Source organism: Callorhinus ursinus, unplaced genomic scaffold (assembly GCF_003265705.2).
Source record: "Callorhinus ursinus isolate GAN/ISIS: 27379988/994484 unplaced genomic scaffold, GSC_fseal_2.0 scaffold6, whole genome shotgun sequence".
Classification (NCBI taxonomy): Eukaryota; Metazoa; Chordata; class Mammalia; order Carnivora; family Otariidae; genus Callorhinus; species Callorhinus ursinus.
In genome coordinates this window covers 11958183-11979439 of record NW_027397068.1, presented here as the reverse complement: position 1 = coordinate 11979439, position 21257 = coordinate 11958183, and the positions used below count along the sequence as shown (strand labels likewise).

The 21257-nt window shown below is 35.5% G+C and overlaps 1 protein-coding gene across 2 annotated transcripts in view; it reads left to right on the top strand.

Annotated features, from left to right (window-relative positions):
- MAP3K7 (mitogen-activated protein kinase kinase kinase 7) overlaps window positions 1–21257 on the top strand; it is a 67322-nt gene that overhangs the window by 29644 nt on the left and 16421 nt on the right. Inside the window, exons 9-13 of one of the 2 annotated variants that reach the window (XM_025862771.2) lie at window positions 79–160; window positions 2902–3032; window positions 3700–3829; window positions 7386–7466; window positions 16422–16486. In XM_025862771.2, the coding sequence (XP_025718556.1) occupies window positions 79–160; window positions 2902–3032; window positions 3700–3829; window positions 7386–7466; window positions 16422–16486 (489 nt within the window). The remainder of the gene's footprint in view (window positions 1–78; window positions 161–2901; window positions 3033–3699; window positions 3830–7385; window positions 7467–16421; window positions 16487–21257) is intronic. The other variant, XM_025862778.2, reaches the window with a different exon arrangement.

The following is a 21257-nucleotide window of genomic DNA, read 5'->3' as shown; positions in this document are numbered from 1 at the left end:
GTATTCTTCAAGTTAATTCTTGCAGGATTTATTTTGTATTAAAGAAATTTTAAATGTGATTTGCTTTTTCATACATAGTACTTTCCAGGAGCAGATGAGCCATTACAGTATCCTTGTCAGTATTCAGATGAAGGACAGAGCAACTCTGCCACCAGTACAGGTAAGTGGGTAGATTGAAAGAGTAATAACCCTAATTTTTTGTGTCTGTTCCCATGAAATTATAATCAAGAGGCAATGAATGATGTCTCCATTTGCATTTTAATTTCTTCATTTTGTATGATTGACTGCAATTTGGGTTTCCAGGTGCATCATTCTTCATGAAGGTACCCAGATTAAAGAGTTACTAAAGACCTGCTTCCAAGTCTTAGAATTCTTGCATGGTTAAATATAATAAAAAGATATGGGATATTGTATTGCTGGGAATGTCATTCTTTATTTGAAAAATAAAATCGTTTTTTACACAGATACGGGTAGATCAGATAATACTAGGAATCATTGTAAATGTAAAAAACAGCATATTTCTTCATCATGAACACTCTACCTTTTGGTCTTTATAGAAGAGTCTATAGAAACTCTTATTTAAGAACTTTTATTTTTAGTTCAAAGTTCGTTAGTTTTCTAAATACAAAGTAGTAGTGGAATCTGTACTTTGTGGTCATCAAAAAGTAGAAATAAGTCTCTAAGATAAATTGTGCTTTTCAAAATATATGGCAAAAGCATTCATTATTAATTTAATTACAACTAAAGGGTACATGTGTATATGTACACATATATTTATCTTGTACTTAAAATTTTATTTTTACTGACAAGTATTTTTGCTCATCTGTTTCCCCCACCTCAAAAATAATTACATTTATTTTAAGCTGGTTTAATAGTTACTCCCAAATTCTATTTTTACTGAAAAGCTTTAAGTTGCTCTGAATTCTAAAGCGAACTTCTCCATTATTTGTTTCTACCACCACCTCCAAACTGTTTAAGTACTGTGACCTTCAGGCCTTTGATCCTTCCATCTTTTCACTGAGCCACAGTTCTCAGATCTTTCCTTTCATCCTCCCTTCACTTAATTCCAGATAGTTATTATAATTTCTTGTCTTAGGCTTATTTGGCTAAACCACAAGTGGTTAAATCTGACACTTGGCTTGCCCTTGCCTGTACCAGTGCAGCTGAATGTGGCTGGAAACAGCACATGTTTACTGTCTTCAAATGCCTTAGTGATTTAGTGATGCTGAACAGTTGTACTATAGTTCAGTCTATCTCCTCTCGCCTAGATGACTTAATTTTATACTTTAGCCTCTCTCCTCAAACTTCAAATGTGTCCTCTTCACTCCTCACTTTCAGCTGATCCTATTTGCCTATTTCTTTGAAAAATTGGAGCGATCAGAAGATAGCTTCCAGAAGCTCCCCTACTCCATCTGCCCATCTACCTGTATCTGTGCCCATCTGCTCTACATTCTTTTCTGTTACTGTGGCTGAGCTCTCCATGCTCCTCACCAGAGGCAAGCTTGTTTCCTTGTGCACTGTATCCCACCTGCTCTTCCCAGCAGTTCTTCCCTCAGTCTCTTGCATCATCAGCCTTTCTATTGGAATCATTCCCAGGACATATATAGTCTGTATTTGCATCCTCTTAGCTTCTCTCTTCCTCATTCTCTCTAGTGCCCAGTCCATTCAGGCTTTTATTATACCACTACTCCAGCATTGCTCTTGTCAAGGTCACCAGTTGTCTCCACATGACTAAATTGAAATGATTTTCAGTTCTCATCATTTTTTTTTTAAGATTTATTTATTTGAGAGAGAGGGAGGGAGATAGAGCATGCACAAGTAGGGCGGGGCGGGGGAGCAGAGGGAGACAGAAAGAATCTTAAACAGACTCCCTGATGAGCACAGAGCCTGAGTTGGGGCTCGATCTCATGACCCTGAGATCCTGACCTGAGCCAAAACCAAGAGTCGGACGCTTAACCAGCTACGCTACCTAGTTCTCATCTTTTTTGACTTTCAGTAACATATGACACAGTTCATTACTTTCTCTTTATATGTAGCACTTTCTTTAGTTGGTCTCTAGGATACCATACTAGTCTGGGTTTCCATCTTCTATCTCTGGCCACTTTCTCTGATAGTTTCCTTTGCTGGTAATTTTTTTTATCTTCCCAACCTATTCATGTCAGCATGCTTAGGGCTCAGTCATTAAGGCTCTTCTGCTTATCTCTCTACATTCATTTCCTAAGTAATCTTATCCAGTATCATAACTCTGTATACTTCTATTTGCTGATACTTTGTTCACACCTGACCTGAACCTCTGACCTGAACCTCGTACTCCTGTATCTAGCTACTTACTTGATATCTAATAGGAACTCAAACTTAACATTTTCCAAAAACTAAGCTCCTGACATTCCCCTCAAACTTACTTCTCCCATGGTCTTCCTCATCTTGATTAAGGATTTGATTTAATCCCTAAACTGTGATTTACTAGCTCAGGCTAAAAACCTTACAGTCATCCTTGGCTATTACAAGACTGAGCATTTTGGGGACTCCTGGGTGGCTCAGTTGGTTAAGCGGCTGCCTTTGGCCCGGGTCATGATCCCAGGGTCCTGGGATCAAGTCCCACATCAGGCGCCTTGCTCAGCGGGGAGCCTGCTTCTCCCTCTCTCTCCCTCTGCTTGTGCTCTCTCTGTCAAATAAATAAAATCTTTAAAAAAAAAAAAAAAGACTGAGCATTTTGGTTCCCTTTTTATACTATCTTAAATTTCATTTAAAATGAGTTTGGATATCTTCATTGGCTCAAAAAGTCTTATTTTGTTTCTATTCATGTCTTGTTAGTTTAGAAAAGAATTTAAGTTACATATTATTGAATGAAGCATCTGTATTATTTCCAACCTGTAATCATAAATATTTCTGCTTTCCTAGGCTCATTCATGGACATCGCTTCTACAAATACCAGTAATAAAAGTGACACTAATATGGAGCAAGTTCCTGCCACAAATGATACTATTAAACGCTTAGAATCAAAATTGTTGAAAAATCAGGCAAAGCAGCAGGTTTGTTTGGTTACTAAAAGTAAAATCATATGATTACCTTACTAGTAGTCATAACTTTATACTAACTGAAATTAATTATTTGTCATCTTCCATTATACCAATGCTGAATCTTGTTCCTAAAGCAGACAGATAAGAATAGAGACATAAAGTGAGATTTTCCTACCGTTTATCACCAAATTGTTTTCCCTCCTGATGATTGCTGCCTTTGCCACAGTGCACCTCCTTCTCTGTGATGTTCCCTAACTTTAATGGTTGATGATTAAAAATGTAAAATGCTAAAAAAAAAAGTAAAATGGTTATTTCTTGGTTCTACTACCCAGTTAAAGGAGTTTGTCTTAAGTCTATCATTTTGTATTGTCCAGATTTATTATATTTTTGCTGTTGTTGATTTAAAAGTATTTTAAGTGATTTTATTCGTCTTACCTGAGGCATTTAGGTAAACTAATAATTGTAGCCTTTAACTCCCAACTCCAGTGACTGCCCTTTCCTAAAAGCAGCATCTGTAGTTTTCTCTCCCTTACCCCTGCAGCTCCCTCTCCCTAAAACTTCCCTTTTCTTTCAGAACAGAATCCATTAAGAATCTCAGGTGATATCTTCCTCCTAGGCTGCCCAGGATTTTTCAATTTAAAGAGCTTCAGTAATTCAAATTGACCTATAATTTTAACAGAGTGAATCGGGACGTTTAAGCTTGGGAGCTTCCCGTGGGAGCAGTGTGGAGAGTTTGCCCCCAACCTCCGAGGGCAAGAGAATGAGTGCTGACATGTCTGAAATAGAAGCCAGGATTGCTGCGACCACAGGTAAAAAGGAAATAAAAATCTGAAAGGAGTGGAAAGAGTAGTTTTAATTGTTTCAGTAGTGGGAATGTCAGGTTTTTTATGTCATAAATTTTTTTAAAGCAAGAAGTAGGCTTACAATATACTTTCTAAGCTTCTAGCAAATAATTTATGTTTTTCTCCAGTTCCAAATAAAGCAAGTATGACTTGTAAAATTATTTGGATCATAAAATATATTTTTATCGAATGTAATTCAGCTCAAATGTGAACTGAAAATTTAAGTGGGAAATTGAAATTTTGCCAAAACCAGAATGTTTTAGAGGATTTTTAGTGATTCTACTAGAATTTGTGCTGACTTCAAATAATAGCAAATATTTTGTTTTGAAATTATTAGAAAAATGTACTCTAGATCCAAATATGATTTGGCCTTACTGTCTGCTCTTCCTTCCAGTAGCAAAAATAGCTAAGTTGGGTGTAGCTATTTCTTTTAATTGTTATATAAAAGATCATGGTAATTTTATTCAATCTTGAAAAAGCTAGCATTTGAATTCCATTTTTTCAGTTCTTAAAATGATTAATTACAGAAGGACTGGTTAGCACAAAAGCAATTACAGTTGACCCTTGAGCATCGCCCAGGTTCAGGGCATCGACCCGCCATGCAGTTGAAAATCCACATGTAGAGGCGCCTGCCTGGGTGGCTTAGTCAGTTGAGCGTCTGACAGGGAATCTGCTTGAAATTGTCACTCTTCCTCTCGTTCTCTCTGCCCCTCCCCCGGCTCATGCTCTCTCTCTAAATAAATAAATCAAACCTAAAAAAATTAAAGAAGGGAAGGAAGAAAAAAGGAAAGAGGAAGGAAGGAAAGAGAGAGAAAGAAGGAAAATCAGTCAGTCAATCCAGGGGCGCCTGGGTGACTCAGTCAGTTAAATGTCTGCCTTCAGCTCAGGTCATGATCTCAGGGTCCTGGGATCAAGCCCCGTGTCAGGCAGGCTCTCTGCTCAGTGGAGAACCTGCTTCTCCCCCCTCCCTCTGCTCCCCGCCCCCACCCTCATGTTCTCCTGCTCTCACTTTATCTCAAATAAAGAAAATCTTTAAAAAAAAAAAAAAAATCCATATGTAACTTTTGACTCCCCCAGAACTTAACTACTACTATTGACCTGAAGCCTTACCGACAACAAATAGTTAACACATGTTTTGTATTTTATATGTATTATTTACTGTATTCTTACAATAAAGTAAACTAGAGGAAAGAAAATGTTATTAAGAATGTTGTAAGGAAACTAGGAGCACCCGGGTGGCTCAGTCTGTTAAGTGTCTGCCTTCGGCTCAGGTCATGATCTTAGGGTCCTGGGATCCAGCCCCACATCTGGCTCCCTGCTCAGCAGGGAGTCTGCTTCTCCCTCTCCCGCTGCTGCTCCCCCTGCTTATACTCTCTCTCTCAAATAAATAAAATCTTTAAAAAAAAAAAAAGAAGAATATTATAAGAAAACACATTTGCAGTACTATACTGTTTTTTTTTTTAATCACATATAATTGGACCCACGCAATTGAAACCCATATTGTTCAAGGGTCAACTGTATATGTTTTATTACCTGAGTGAACTTGTAACCTTCTTTCCAACCAGGTTTGAGCTTAGTAATGCTGGTTTGTTTTCTTTCCAGTTCTTCCAGGGGTAGAGGGGAGCTAATTATAAAAGTAAATACATTTCTTTTATGGAAAATATGAAAATGGAAACAACCAAAAAAAAAAAAACCAGTTTTCCATAATTGTCCCACTGAGAGATAAAACACTTAACAATTTTGTGTATTTACCTCTGGTCTTTTAACCATATATGTGTATACATGTATTTTCATGTATATTAGTATATATATTTTTTAACTTAGCTAACCTAACCAGGTTGTTTTTTGTTTTTTTTTTTTTTAAATAGAAATTCTCATTTTTTGTGGAGCTCTTTTCAGAAAGAAGTTTTCCAGAGGACCAACATATTGTACTTGTCTTCATCTACTAATGAACACTGATTATATCAACACTAGAACCGGCTAGCTATAACAGAATATTCAAAATAGCAGTGTCTTTAACACATAAGCTTTCTTGTTCACACGTAAAGAAATTTGAAGGTAGGCTCCATGATCATTAGGCAGCTGTGCTCCTCTGTTTCTGGGCCACAATCCTATTGTGTGGCTTCCATCCTCAAGGTAACTTTGTGCTCCATAATAGTTACCATAATTGCAGTTGTCACATCCACAGTCCAGGCAGCAAGAAAGGAAAATTAGGTGAAGGCCAAAGGGCCCATACTCAAGCTCTTTTAAGGATCTTTACCAGAAGTTCCCCCAACAACTTCCGTATAGATGCCTTTGGCCATAGTAATATGGTCAAATGACTACACCTGGCTGCAAGGGACAAAAGGATCTGTGATCTTTTATCTGGGGACATTGCTGTCCTGAGTAAAGTCAGGGTTCGGTTGCTAGAAAGAGGGGAAGAATAGAGATTGGCAGCAGACTGGAATTCTTTGCCACACAGAGGGATCTTTATAAATGATCAGGTTGAATGGAGCTCATCAGCCACTAACGAGCCCTCCTGGTCTCTGAGTCGCAAGTGTTTTCCTGTGGAGTGAGGGCATCTCAGTGTAGTGGCAGATGAATAGTGCACACAGTGACATATCTTCACACTTGGGGAACCTTTCCACTTCAAGGATATCATTCAAGTTAGATGTGCTAAATAATGATTGCTACTCTAAAATAAGAAGTGGTGTTACAACAGTTTTATATCTTTGCTAGTGTCAATTTTCTAGTCAGGTATTGGTTTATAATTATTCCTTACAGAAGTGATATTTCACTAGGTTAAAAACAACCACACACATTTAAATTATCCCACCCTCTCTAAATGTAGAACAGATGCCATTGAACATCACTGAATTTTGTACAGTTAAGATTTTTCTTATGAATTGTCTTTGAAAAACTCATATTCTCCAGCTTTTAATACTGTTCACATTTAATGGAAATGTACCTTGAACTTTGGAAACTACAGTAAATATTCAGTTTAATAGAAGTATGTGTAAATACTTATTTTAAAAAGCATATACATTTCATACTTTGATTCAATAATTATCATTTAATCACGAATTTTATTTATAGCACACTTCAAGAAACATCTAATTTGAACATATATTCCTTTGTTTGTGTGATTAAAACAAATATGGCAGCTTATTTCGTTTTAACTCCTCTCTCCCTTCCCACTTTCATCCTAGCCCTCCATCGCTTATCAGCGATTTCACTTAGGTAGATTGTTTCTCTGAACATGTTTGAAATTTAGCTTCCTCATTACCCTGCAGCTTTGTTTGTCTCTGTCCTTTTTATTTTTTTCTTGCTAATTAAAACCAGTATGTGAGACTTCTTTATTGATATTTTCTCCTAAATCACGCCTTTTCTAAGCATGGATGAAAAGTTAGATAGTTCTGCATGCCATTTTGCATGAAGTATTATTAACATAACTATTTGAAAAGTATTGTTTTTGTAGTTAATCGTTTTCTTTGTTACTGTTTGTGGTTGTTTGCATGTATACTGTATATATATGTTTTTGCAGCCTATTCCAAGCCTAAACGGGGCCACCGTAAAACTGCTTCATTTGGCAACATTCTGGATGTCCCTGAGATCGTCATATCAGGTATCATAGACCACCTGAGTTGGTCTAATAGCTGTGGGACCGGAATAATGATCCCTAGTACTTATAAAATGCTTCTTGCTCCAATTTGTTCAGGACATAAAAAGAGATACCTTGCATGCAGAGATTAGGAAGACAGATTGAAAACTACACATTTATATATACTGAAGCAGACTTGACAGGATACCTTAAGTCTCCAAAAATGAGGGTAGACTAGAAGGCAAAGTAAACCTTTTCCCAGAAGGGAGAATACTAGCCTAGAATTTTACCAACTTCCTGCCTGCTTTTAAGTGAGCAGATGAGCTGAACCAAGACTTTATTTGCACCCAGCAGAAAGAGGAAACAACTATTTAAAAATATTTGTTGACCTTGGCTCCTTTCCTTCCTTAGTTTCTACTTCTGGGGTTTCCTCTAGGCTTCTTCTCCAAGCCTCTTTCTGTTGGTAGCAAGTGAAATTTGAAGTTGAAAAAGAATTGCTAAATACCATTTTGCCTTAACCTAGAAAATAGAAGCAAAATAAAAATGAGATTTGCTGTTTTGCATGGTATCTTGCCCAAGAATCAAGGTCAATTCTGATTCTTGTATGTTATCAAGAGAATCTTCCTGCACATTACATGTTTTTACACCTAACTCACACATGATACTTCAGTCTTAATTGGTAAATTGCTTTTATTTGTTATAGTAATAATTTCATAGATGACTCTAAATCACCATATTTGGCAGAAACTTAAATGGCATATGTGACCTTCATTATCGGTTAGTATATGTCATCAAAATTATCATTTATTTCTCCACCTGCTTTGGGTTTTCCTCCACCTCTTCCCCAAAAAGAAATACACAGTTTTTCCCACACACATTCATGGGTGTGATTTGGGTAAATTCCTCAGCACTCTATATACTACCTGTGATTGTGCTTTTAGCATAGTATTGTATCATAGTTGAATACCTAGAGGTCATTTTCTCCTCTAGTAAAATGAAAACAGAATAGAGACCATGTCTTTGTTACTTACTGTTGACAGTATTAGCAGTTACCTGACACAGTGCCTCACACATAGTGTTTAATAAATATGTACCTATTAAATGAACAAACTATTATTGACCTCCCATGGCTAGGAACTAGGATATATAAAATCTGTATAAATTATAAATATGCATAAAACATAAATAATTCTTAGGAGGCATTTTGTTTGTAGAAAACCATTTTACATTAAAGTAATTAATTTTTATTCTTTCAAAGTGCTTTATTCTATAACATCATCACTATTGCTGTTCAGAGAAAAGAGTTAACCCATTTCTCACATAGTAATTTCATTTACTGAGTCATGGCGTGCTTGCAGAATTAACAAAGTACTTGAGATCATTTTACCTCCATGCTGAAAGGTACAGTGTTTAAGAGAATAATATTTGACTAAAGAAGTGGGAACATTTAAACATGCATACTGTAAGTGTGATTACTTTCAATGTCTGAATGAATCAGGAGAATTTAGGCAAGTGGCAGTATAATCTTAATCCATGTCTTATGAGTAAGCATTAAGAACATATACACACAACATGTATTGAACGATGTAGCCAGTACTATACAAAATACTGAGGGAGAGAAAAGAGAAAGAATAGTCTTAATGGTTCTCAACCAGGATGCATTTGCCCTCCAGGGGATATTTGGCAACATCTGGAAACATGTTTGGTTGTCAAAAGTGGCAGGTGGCATATATATGGTGGGCAGGAGCCCAGGATGCTGCTAAACATCCTACAGTGTACCAGACAATCTTCCAAAAGCCAAGAATTATCCAGCCTTAAATGTCAACAGTACCAATGCTGAGAAACCCTGCTTAGATGCTCTTGTGTGGCCTATAAAGTAGTTCAGAGTACACATTCTTAATTGACCTCTATAGCAGTCTTATAAGTGGGTTACCAGATAAAATTATGGCTATTTTACGAATGAGGAACTTAGATCTCATGAGTTTTGAGTGGTTTTCCCAGAGGCACATAGCCAGGATCCCAACCTAGATCTGACTCCAAATCACGTCCATTTTCTCCTCTTTCGTTTGAGTCAGAGAAGATAGAGTAATTCTGCTTTGCTCCTCTTTAGTGTTCACATTAAAGAGAGCTCTTTGGCCAGAAGACCCTCTCTTGACACTGGGTCCTTATTGGAGTCAGGAAACCTTAAGTCTGCTCTTAATTGCCAGAGCAACAATGCTGTTCAAATAGAAATGGTATTCAGTAATACATTTATTAAATATTCTTGGTGACTTCCCCCCCAGATATCCAAACATTAACCTAATCAGTTTTGTTTTCTTTAATAAAAGAATACAAGCACTGAAATTAACAACAGTTGGACATAAAAGCCAGACATTAATGTGTTCTTAAGTTGTATTTTTAAAAATTAAATATAAAAATATAACCCAAACTTTGAGAATATTTCAAATGGTCTTAAACGGCCATTTTAAATTATAAAGGAAGATGTTACTTAATTCCCAAAATTTCTTAGTACCTTTTAGAATTTTTTTCTTCAGAGTCCATTTCCCACAAGTCCTGTAGTATTACAGAACCTCTTGATATACCCAAACAGGTACTCATTAGTACTGGATCCCATTTGTAAGCATTTTTTTAAATATAGCGATTTTTTTTTTATCTTATCTGTAATGAATAAGTATTTTGGATAATACTTTTCTTTGGCCAAGTCCAGTATACTGGGTCTAATGTACTTCTCAGAATGAACTGCCTCTTGTCATAAAAAAAAGTGTTCCTTTAAGCATCACAAAACTTTTATGTGTACTTATTGGCAATGTACAAATACATCTTTTTTAGGTGTGTCTTGCTTGAATTTTTTCAAATTTACCAAGTTGTTTAAATTGTGAAATACACACTGTTACTCTAAAAGAATTTTTTTTTTTAATACATCTTTATAGTGACTGAAATGCCTAATGTAGTCACAGGTGGACAAATTCAAGTCTTGTTTTTTGCTTGCTCTTTGCACTGTTTTATATTCTGCCATCATTCAGATGAGGAAGAGCAAGCAATCTAAGGCTTACAATGACATTCATTAATGTAATAGTCACTCAGGTCCTGCAAAAATAGACCTTTAATACCTCAGGAGTTCCTATGGATCAAGCTACACAATTTTTTATACCATTGACGCTGGCTCTGAAGAAGTATTGGCAAAGTTTGCTGCTAATGACTCCCTTCTACTTTTCACTGTCCAAAAAGAGTGGCTGGAGATCAATCTGGCTTTTTATTACCAAGCAACACGTAGTTAAGAGCAGATTGCCAGTAGAGTATGACATTTTGCCAATTCCTCATTTGTGGAGAGGGCCCTGTCAAGTAACAGGGTTCTACCTAAGCAAAGTAAATGTAAATGTAGAAATTTCTTGCTCAGGATTTAAACTGTTTGACCTACCAGTTTCTAATCTGTTTGTTTATTGAACATTATAAACTGATAATTTGAAATGAACTTTGAGAAGAGGAAATAGACTTTCTTAAATATTTTCCAAGTTTTAAAAGCATAATCATTTCTCCCTTTTAGCCAGTTCCTTTTCATTTGTTTTACTTTTATTTAAAGAAAAGGTGAATGAGTGGCATATTATTAGATTGCTTAAATTTACTAATTTTTTTCTTCCAAGATTTTAATAAGAATATGAATTTTTGTTTATTTGGTTCTTCTACTTGGATTTTCTTGACTTTCCCGCATTCATTTTTGTTATATCCAGGCTTCCAAGGCTCTATTTTTTTTTCCCCCATCTTCATCTCATATACTCAAATGAAATAGGGTATATGAATTATGAAACTATATAATACATTCTGATAATATTTACTGGTGTTAGAATACCTAAATTTTACATTTCTTTCAAAAATCCCAGTGTCAAAGATAAACAGGTAAAACGTCAAAAATTAACAAAACAGGAGCAACAGCCTTTTCCCGTTTAAAGCATGGGGTAAGAGACTGAGTAGTTAATGCAGATTTTGTTCATGGCTTTAGTTTCAGTAATCAAAAAAGATTAGCAGTTCTGCTCTGGAGTCCTTGTGTGAATAGTTACAGCACTTAAGGAAATCAACTGCAATAATAATGCATTTTGCAATCCACTGAAAAGCTACTATCAAATACATACGTATATACCACCTATAAAAGATTTAATGAAAACATTAGTCTTCTGTAGTTCCTTACTTTCTAAAATGAAATTCCTTATATACAGTTTAGACCAGATTGATTACTATCCTAAAATGATACATATTTCCAAATATTGCAAAAGTAAATTTTTCCAAATACTGATATTGTAGGACTACCGTAATTATATTATAAATACATCTTTAAAAAAATAACCTACAAAGTTTAAAGAATATTTATGTTTAAACAGTTTCTTTGCTGTTATGCTCAGTAGTTCTGAATTTCTTAGTTCAGACTAAATTATAATGCTTGAGTTCATTTAAAACACTTGAAAATTCTCATTTATTCCGTAGATAAAAATTGCCTTAATGTGCTTCTATTTGAGAGCCTTGAACAGTGGTGCTTTAGTATACCTTTTGTAAGGCTAAAATAATATGGCATAGCATTTTAAAATCATAGAATGCTTTAACCAAAGATGATTTTCTGTCTTTACATACAGTTCTTAAGGATATAATAAATAATAAAGATGGAATATGCAAATGCTTTTTAGTCAGTCATGTAAAATGTTTTTGCCTAGGTCCCTGAAGAGCCTGAATTTAGCTGCTTTTTGTTTGTAATACTGTTCTTTCCCCCCCTTTTATTGTTATGTTAATTACCATACATTACATCATTAGTTTTTGATATAGTGTTCCATGATTCATTGTTTGTGTACAACACCCAGTGCTCCATGCAGAACATGCCCTCTTCAATAGCCATCACGAGGCTAACCCATCCTCCCACCCCACTTCCTCCAGAACCCCCAGCTTGCCCCTCAGAGTCCATCGTTTCTCATGTTTCATCTCCCCCTTCAATTTTGTAATACTGTTCTTAAAGCTGAAAGAAACTCCAGGTGTCCTTATGATTTCAGCTGTATTAGGTATCTTAACTGAGAAAAATTTAATGAATATTCACTTTTAATTTCAGTCAGACACATTTAGCTCTATATTAGTTGTTTTCAAGAGTATGATGAGTAGTTAAATAGAGTAAGTAGAGTATGGGAGAGCCCAAGCATATTTAACAAAAATAAATGGGTAGTTGAATTTCTCATACTAAAGTATTTTCCTCCTTCGAAGTTTCAAATACCTGAAGTAATTGGCAAACAGATTGGGCTGGTAGGGGGGCAGTGCAATGAGGGCTTTGTAGAATGCTGGACAGCTGGAGGCTGCAGTACTGTTCAGAGACACTTGGGCACTATTTGGCTTTCTCCCGTCAGGACAAGAATATAACCTATTAATACTATATTTGGTTCAAGAACCAGTAGATACTATTTATAAACATTACTTTAACTGTAAGTACATAAATTACTGGTGCAGTTTTTCCCCCTGAATAGTGCAGTGCTGGTGTGAAGAGACAGTGAGATAAGGAAACTTTCCTAGATCTGGCAAGTTCTGCCTTGGACACATAGTGTCATTAGCAGCTATAAACCTTTGAATTAGGGACTCTGAGGGCCAAGGAGAGCTATGCTGAAATATTTCTGCTTCTGTTGTGTGTAGCCACCTCACCTTGCTAAAATTCTGTTATTTGTGGCTAATTAAATAGGGAAGTTCATCTAACCAACATTAAAGAGAATGTTTAATAGTCTTTACATATAGTAGCCTATCAAGATCACATTTTGCAGTCGAAAAAACTGAACTCTAACCTAATGAAATCTAGTTTGTTAGAAAACAAAACATCAATAATAATTACTTTCCTTTGTTAGGAGGGAAAAAAAACTCACCCTGAAGGGCCTTCTAAGGAATGAGGTAGGATTTGTTGAAATAAATAAAAGAGTATGAAGTTTGTGGCAGCCTAAATGAGAACATATATTTTTAAATTGCACAGTTTACTATGAAGCAGTGATATAATACTACAGTGTATAGTGCCGTACAAATTTTTTTAAATCCTATATTTTAAACATGAAAACACAATTTTTAATATTAAAAATTTTAATATCATTTTTAATATTAAAAATAGTTTAAGGAATAGTTTAATATTCATTAATATTTTATTTTCTATATAATATGTATTAATATTCGTTTCTATATAATATTAATATTATTTTAATGAATATTTTAATATTCAAAACTTATGAATCTCATATTTTCCAATATTTGTTAAGAGATGTCTCCAGGAAAATGTAGTATTGATTTTTACATGAAGAGAGTCTTCAGGAAGTTTGGAAAATAGAAAAATAAGAGTAATTAAGGTAAGGAAAACAATGAGCTTACTTAAACCAATAAGAAAAACCACAGGAGTGACTAGGAAGGACTCTGTTCAAATACCAGTTCAGTAAATAAGTTGTACTTAAAAGAGCAGCTTTTTGAAGAGATGGATTCTGTTTTTGTGACATTATTGTAAGAACAATTGAACTGACCTATAAGCTGCTATTTCAACCATACTTTCTTTTTGGAGGGAAAAGGGGGTATATGGGCTAGGGATATAGTATATTCCTTTTGTTGCTCTTAGACAAGTTGTTCTAAAAAGTATCACTTGTTCCCTATTGTAAGTCCTGAAAGCTCCAGAATTTATTACAAAATGAAATACTCAGGACATCATTTGCAGGTTTCAGATTCCTTGATCAGGCATCTGTAGACATTGTATTAGCCCTTGATTCTGCTTTTTTCATTTACACTACCATGTGTAGTATAGGTATGTACATATCAAAGAACTGAAAAAATGTAAAATAAGTGAGTTTCTAAATTAGTATTTAGTTGCAAAAAAAGTTCAGACTCAAGCTAAATTTACTGAGAACACACCCAGTAATTTTCATTTGTGATAATAGGAGTTTTATTTTTCTTACATTCACATTTCTAAATTATGACTTAAAACTTAATATTGGAGCAACAAGTATTTGTTGATTGCAGTCCTTTTTTGCTTTGTCTAAACTATTTGCCAGATGGTTTCTGCCGTTGGTTATGCTAATTAAAATGCATTGCCTAATATTGCTTGCTTTGATTCATGTTGTAGCTTGAAGATTTCTCCTTTTATGGCATTTGTTAACTGTGTCACCTCTTATTTACCCTACTTCCTTAAAAGTTTTTATTCCCCTTCCTTCTACCCCACTTAGATTTTAGTTTGTTTTTGTTATTGCAGTGGTGATGTAATGATTTTTAGACACATGTGCTGGGTGGTTCCCCAGATTCACAAATGTTGCTAATCTGAAAAGAGAATTCCAGACACTTTTATAAGCCTGTCTCATCTAAGCTAATTTTAGAATGATTGTGTTGAATGAAGTGTGCCTAAAATTGCTTATTAGTCATGGTGGTAGGGATCTTTTTGTTCTCAGGAAACAGCGATAGTTAAAAATTTTCATAAAAGTATCTTAGTGTGCCTGATTCAACAAAGGTGTGTTATTTTTGTTATTTTAATTTGTATCCAAAAGTTGGAACTTGCGGGGCGCCTGGGTGGCTCAGTCCGTTAAGCGTCTGCCTTTGGCTCAGGTCATGATCCTGGAGTCCTGGGATCGAGTCCCACATCGGGCTCCCTGCTCAGCAGGGAGCCTGCTTCTCCTCCCTCTGCCACTCCCTCTGCTTGTGCTCTCTCTCACTCTCTCTCTTTCTCAAATAAATAAATAAAGTATTTTTTTAAAAAGTTGGAACTTGAAATGAAATGAAATTTGAAGTAAATTTGAGCTAAAATTATGTAGAGAACTCTAAAACATAGCTTAAAATGAAAAAAAGTGATGATGTCTTATGAATTTGAGTGTGGCTATAAACTTGAGTTTTTATATTTACTACACGTATTACTGCATTAAACATTATTCTATTGTAAGGTCCTTTGAGTTTACATGCAAAATAATGGGGTCACATGGATTAAAATGCTAAGGTATATTGCTGATTGGTTTAAAATAAGATACTGAGGATTATAGAAATACAAAATTTTAAGAATGAATTGTCTGCTAATCGGGCCAGAACTGTTAGAGTGCATGTTCTGAGTGCTACCTACTAGTTGAGAAATTATGTAATATAGCTTTCAGAGTCAAAAGAATTTTGAGTATTGTTTCAGCTGTTTTTCACAATATTTTGGTGTTTCCTTTTAGACAACTGATCTCTCATCTTAGAAGATACCATATAAACAACTCTGTGCCCACATAAAAGTACTGAGTGAAACTCTTGCTTAATTCATTCTGTTTTCCTTATATTTGTAGAAATTTTTCATAAACTAATTTTTAGATTAAATTATTATTAGCATTGGTGTTCCTAAAGCTGGATTAACACAATAGCCCATTTCAGCAAGCTGTACATTTGAGAATCAAATGAGAGTCATTCATCTTCAGCAGGAAATTAAAATAGAGTTGTTCACCAGTAATAAATTACTAGATTCTGACAAAAACTAATGGGATTAAGTAAGTGTGACTCAGTATAATAAATTTAAGCCTAAGCATCCTTTTAGGCTCCGAAGGAACAAGGTACTGTTGTTGGTTAAAGGCAGTCATGTCATACTACCTGCTGGCTAGCTGTCTTGCTGTAGACACTGTAACGTAAGGCCCTTGAAATAGATGCCATCATCAGCCCCAGCCCACAAATATTCCTCTATTTAAATACATGACAGAAGATGGTGCAAGAGAGTTCAACAGCTATTCATGTGGGGTAGGAGTAGGACCTACTTTGTTGTAGGCCAGCAACTTTTGAGTTAAAATTCTGCAGCTGTTTCTCTTCCTTTCCTTACAACATTCTCTTCTTCTTCTTTTTAACAATAAACTGACTTAACTATTTTTCCCACAAACATTTTGTGTAGATCCAAGGAGGAACAAATTCCAGCTTCCTACTGTAGCAGTAACAACCTTGTTGTCTGTCTGAAGAGATCTCAGTATTCTGCTTTTTTTTATCTTTTAAAAGGCAACGGACAGCCAAGACGTAGATCCATCCAAGACTTGACTGTTACTGGAACAGAACCTGGTCAGGTAAAACTTAACATTTGAATTCTCTGTCTTTGAAGAATAATAAGGGGCAGAAATCAAGAATTAACTATAACATATATACTCTGCAGAATTAGTTTCATGAGTTGACCTAAAATTGTGGTAGAGGAGTTCATTGGCATTTGAATTTAAATACTTTGGGAAAAAAGTATAGATGCCATTATTAGTTTAACTTGAAGGATAATTTATTATAGTAGGTTGATTAATTCAGTAGTGCTCCATGTGCATTACAGGGTTTTTATATATGATTTAATAAAGAAATGCCAACTTTGTAATTTAACAGTTTGTTATCCTTATCCTCTGAAGTGAATCCTTAGTGCTGCCTCCTTTTACTAAGGAGTAATTAGTAAAAAAAAAAATTTTTTACTAATTATTTTACTGATTATTAATATTTACTAATAAATATTTTCCCAAGAAAATGTCACTCCTGTGACATTACACAAGGCACTGACATATCTAGATGTCTCTAACATCTTTTAATTTGTCATATCTTACTGGATTTATATTTTTGTGAAATATTCTTAAGACAGTATTTACTAAGCAGATGGATAAATTCTGGAAAGGCTTCTATCACAGTTGCTAAGGTTTTCTTCATCTTATATTTCTGGATGTTCTTCTAAACTCCTCTTATCTCTTTATCACTTTCTTTATAAATGATCCAGACAATGTTATAATTTTAGCCATTACTGACTAGTACAGAGTTTTAACAAGTCTATAAAAGTGGAAGCTCAGCCAGTGTTTTTTTCTGTTATTCAGATCAATATACTGGATGTATATAATTCATATGATATTTTTTAAATGAATGAGAACTAATTGTGAGGTATTTGTTGATTTATTTTTACTTGTGTTGCAATAAGTGTTATGAGTATAGCATATATCCGAAGTAATAAAAATGTCACATTATGGTCCATATTCATGTAAAATAATAGGATTATGTATTAGAAACAAAGTGATTTAATTTCTGATAAAATGAACTAGTACTTTTCATTCTAGAAAGGTGTTTTATTCTTTCATATTTTTTTAAAAAATTTTAATTTATTTTATTTGAGAGAGCAAGAGAGCACAAGCAGGGGGCATGGCAGAGGGAGAGGCAGAAGCAGGGAGCCTGACACGGGGCTCCATCCAAGGACCCCAGGATCATGACCTGAGCCGAAGGCAGATGCTTAACCAACTGAGCCACCGAGGCACACCTCCTTTTTTAAATAATATTTTAAATTTTAGAGAATCTTTATAGTTGTTAATAAAAATTTGAAAGCCTTTTATAGCTATCAACTTAACAAAAAGCACTTGAAATATTTATGATAAATATCCTTGATCTTCATTTATATCTGGATATATTTTTATTTCTCACAGTGCCTATACACTCAAAACGCATATACACACATACATACATTATACATATAAATTTACTATATATGATATTAAGTAACCCTAAATCTGAAGGTATTATAAATGCATACAATCATTTTATTTCATTTATTTTAATGGCTTTTTCAGCATATCTGCTTTTTGAAGCCCTGGAACTTTTGAATGAAATTTCCCACTTTATTCCCCTCAAATACTTCAAGTGTTAATGAGGGCATTTAGTAACAGCTAGTTTAGCACCTGGTATTTGCTTTGATTCCTTAGAGGCTTGATGAGCTCAGCCTTTTTAACACTGTTTACTATTGCCATTGATATTCCAGTTATGAGAAACTCTTAGCCAAGTGTTCTCCCTTTGACTGGGAATGCGAAGCCTGCTCTAAGGCAGTTCAGGAGCATTTGCTAGTGCAAGTGCTTTTCTTTGTAATCTGTAGTAAAGGCATTGCTGTCATTCAGGACTGACCTCACCATACCAGCCTTCCTTATTTCATCACAAATTCTGTATTACTTGAGATTATGATTGTTACCCTTTTAATTTATAATACCTTCCGTAGGAAAACATTGGAACTGAGGCAGACTGTGGTTGTGTGACAATCATTTGCATGAATTGTCATGGACTACTACAGAAGATTCGGAGTGAGGGGGAATTTGGTCTGGCAGTACAACCTGTTTAAAACAGGTGATAGCCATTGTGTAGCCAGTTTTTAACACTGATCCACCCTTTCAAAATTACTTAAGTATTATAAACTTAAAATGCCATTTGGGATGAGAATGGTAGATAGTAATTCTAATACACTGGGAAAACATTTTCCTTCTGAAAGTGTTAAGATAAACCATTAAATCTTTTTAATACTCATGAAAATAACATTTAAAAAAAATTATGCACAGTATGGATTTTCAAAATTGAAGGTATAATTCTTTTTAAAGTCTGGCTAAGCAATGATAAAACAGATGTATGGGGTTTTTTTGTTGGTTGGTTGGTTGGTCGATCAGTTTTGGCCATGGAAATTGAGAAAGAACATAAAAGAATTTGCCCACCCAGTACAGTCATCAGAGGAAGAGAGAAAAATTACTAATGAAGCTTAATAATACATCTCATAGAGGAAAGTGAACTGATTGGAGTTTATACTTTGGCTCTTGATTCAAGACTGACCTTAAAATCACTTAGACTTTATATCTTTAAATTAAAATTAGGTTGTTTTTATACTGCCATTGCTATTGAGCAGAATAGTGAATGAAGCAAACATCTGAATTAACAGTAGTTGTGATTTGTCTGAAATAGTGCATCCTTACAACATACAACTCACTTTTAAATTAATTCAGGTTTTTATTAAGCGAGGAAGCTTATTAAGCACACGTAGTGAATCTGGCCTCTTAGGTACTTTGAAAACATACTGAGAAAAAAAGTTGCCCCAGGATGTCCAGGAACTGATCTGACGCTGAGGCCTCAAGTACTGTTAGAAGCTGGACATAAACAATTTCTCAGAACACCAATAGACAAGATTATACTGAGACCATGATAAGATGAGACAAAACAAGAACATTTTATAATGTCTCAGCACAGACAAAACAGGGTCACTGTGCCACACACAAAATACCAGACATTGCCTTTTCCCAGCTGATGCGAGTGACTGTGCTTCTTTACCAGCTGCAGCTTTATCCTCATCCGAGTTTATCTTCCCTGAAGAATTGCCTCTGTTTTCTGGCAGTAGCCAATCTAGAGTGAACCCCTCCTTCCTTAGAACCTCCCCAAAATCATTCAGCAAAAGCTCCAAATACACAGTAAGCTCTAAAATCTTTTCAGAGAGACCCCACATTATCCCATAGCAAGCACTCTGCTTCACTGCAATGAGTGTTAAACTCATCTCATCCCACTATGGGTATGTTCCTGGTCGTCTTTGGCTAGGGAGCATTGACAGTGCCAAGAAGGCCCAGCTTCCCCTGATATATTTGAGCACATCAGACTTTGGCTCAGATCAATTAGAGAACTGCAGTAATATCTGTTGTGCATCAATGTTGTACTCCAAATATACAGTAAGCTCTAAAATCTTTTCAGAGAGACCCCACATTATCCCATTGCAAGCACTCTGCTTTACTGCAGTGAATGTTAAACTCATCTCATCCCACTATGGGTATGTTCCTGGTGGTCTTTGGCTAGGGAGCATTGACAGTGCCAAGAAGGCCCAGCTTCCCCTGATGTATTTGAGCACATCAGACTTAGGCCCAGATCAGTTAGAGAACTGCAGTAATATCTGTTGTGCACCAATGTTGTGCCAGTCAGGCCTTTTTTTTTTTTTTAAGATTTTTATTTGAGAGAGACAGAGCATGCAAGAACAGGAGCAGAGGGGAGGGGCAGAGGGAGAGGGAGAAGCAGACTCCCCGATGAGCAGGGAGCCTGATGCGGGACTCAATCCCAGGACCCTGGGATCATGACCTGAGCGGAAGGCAGACACTTAACCAGCTGAGCTACCCAGGCGCCCCATTAATGTATGTTATTTAAATCATAACCCTGTAAATTTGGTACTTTTATTTTCCTCATTTGCAGATGAATAAACTGAGGGTTAGAGAAACTTTCCAAAGTCCTCTTCCCTTGTACTACCAGTAATTGCTATAACCAAGTTATTAAACCAGATATGATTCCAAAGCACACAAACCTCTGTCATTCTGTGTTGCGTGTGAAACTGAGTGTATTGCATGCTAAAGTAGTCCTAGATCTCTTCAATTTCAAGTGTTTTGACTTCTGATAGTCTGCATCATCATTAAGTATTTAAGTAGTTTTCAATGATTGATGAGCTTTAGCTGTATCATATTATTGAGCAAGGCTAATTCACCTTGATAATAAATTTCCATAGGTAGCTGCACAGATTTATTTTTTATACATCTGGGTAGCCTTTCCGTGTTTCACTAAAATTACACATTTTCGTGTATGTCTGCATGCCCCTTCTGGAGTTGTATCCAATATAGATCTGTTTTCAGGATGTCTTTTGCGGGGGGGACAGCAGTCAGTGAAAATCACAACTGCAAGATAGATGATGTGATTATGATCGTTTAGAGAACGAGGCATACTATATTTTTAAGTGGACTTTAGAATCTACTTTTATTAGTCAGGTATGTGACTCTAGGTAAGTTCTTTAATTTCCCTGAGCTTCAGCAATCTTATGTACCAGTGGGGACCGTAACACCCACTCCTTGGGGTTCTTAGAACATGTAAAAGTACCAGGCACACTGTAGATGCTTAATAATGTATACCTGCCTCCCCATAGCGTACCTCCCAATGTTCTTACTACTTCCTTGCTCTCATTATAGTTTATTACTATCCAGAAAACAAAAATAGCACTGGGAAAGAAGTAAAATCCCTTTGGCATTCGGTTCCTGTATTATAAGACAAGTTTGT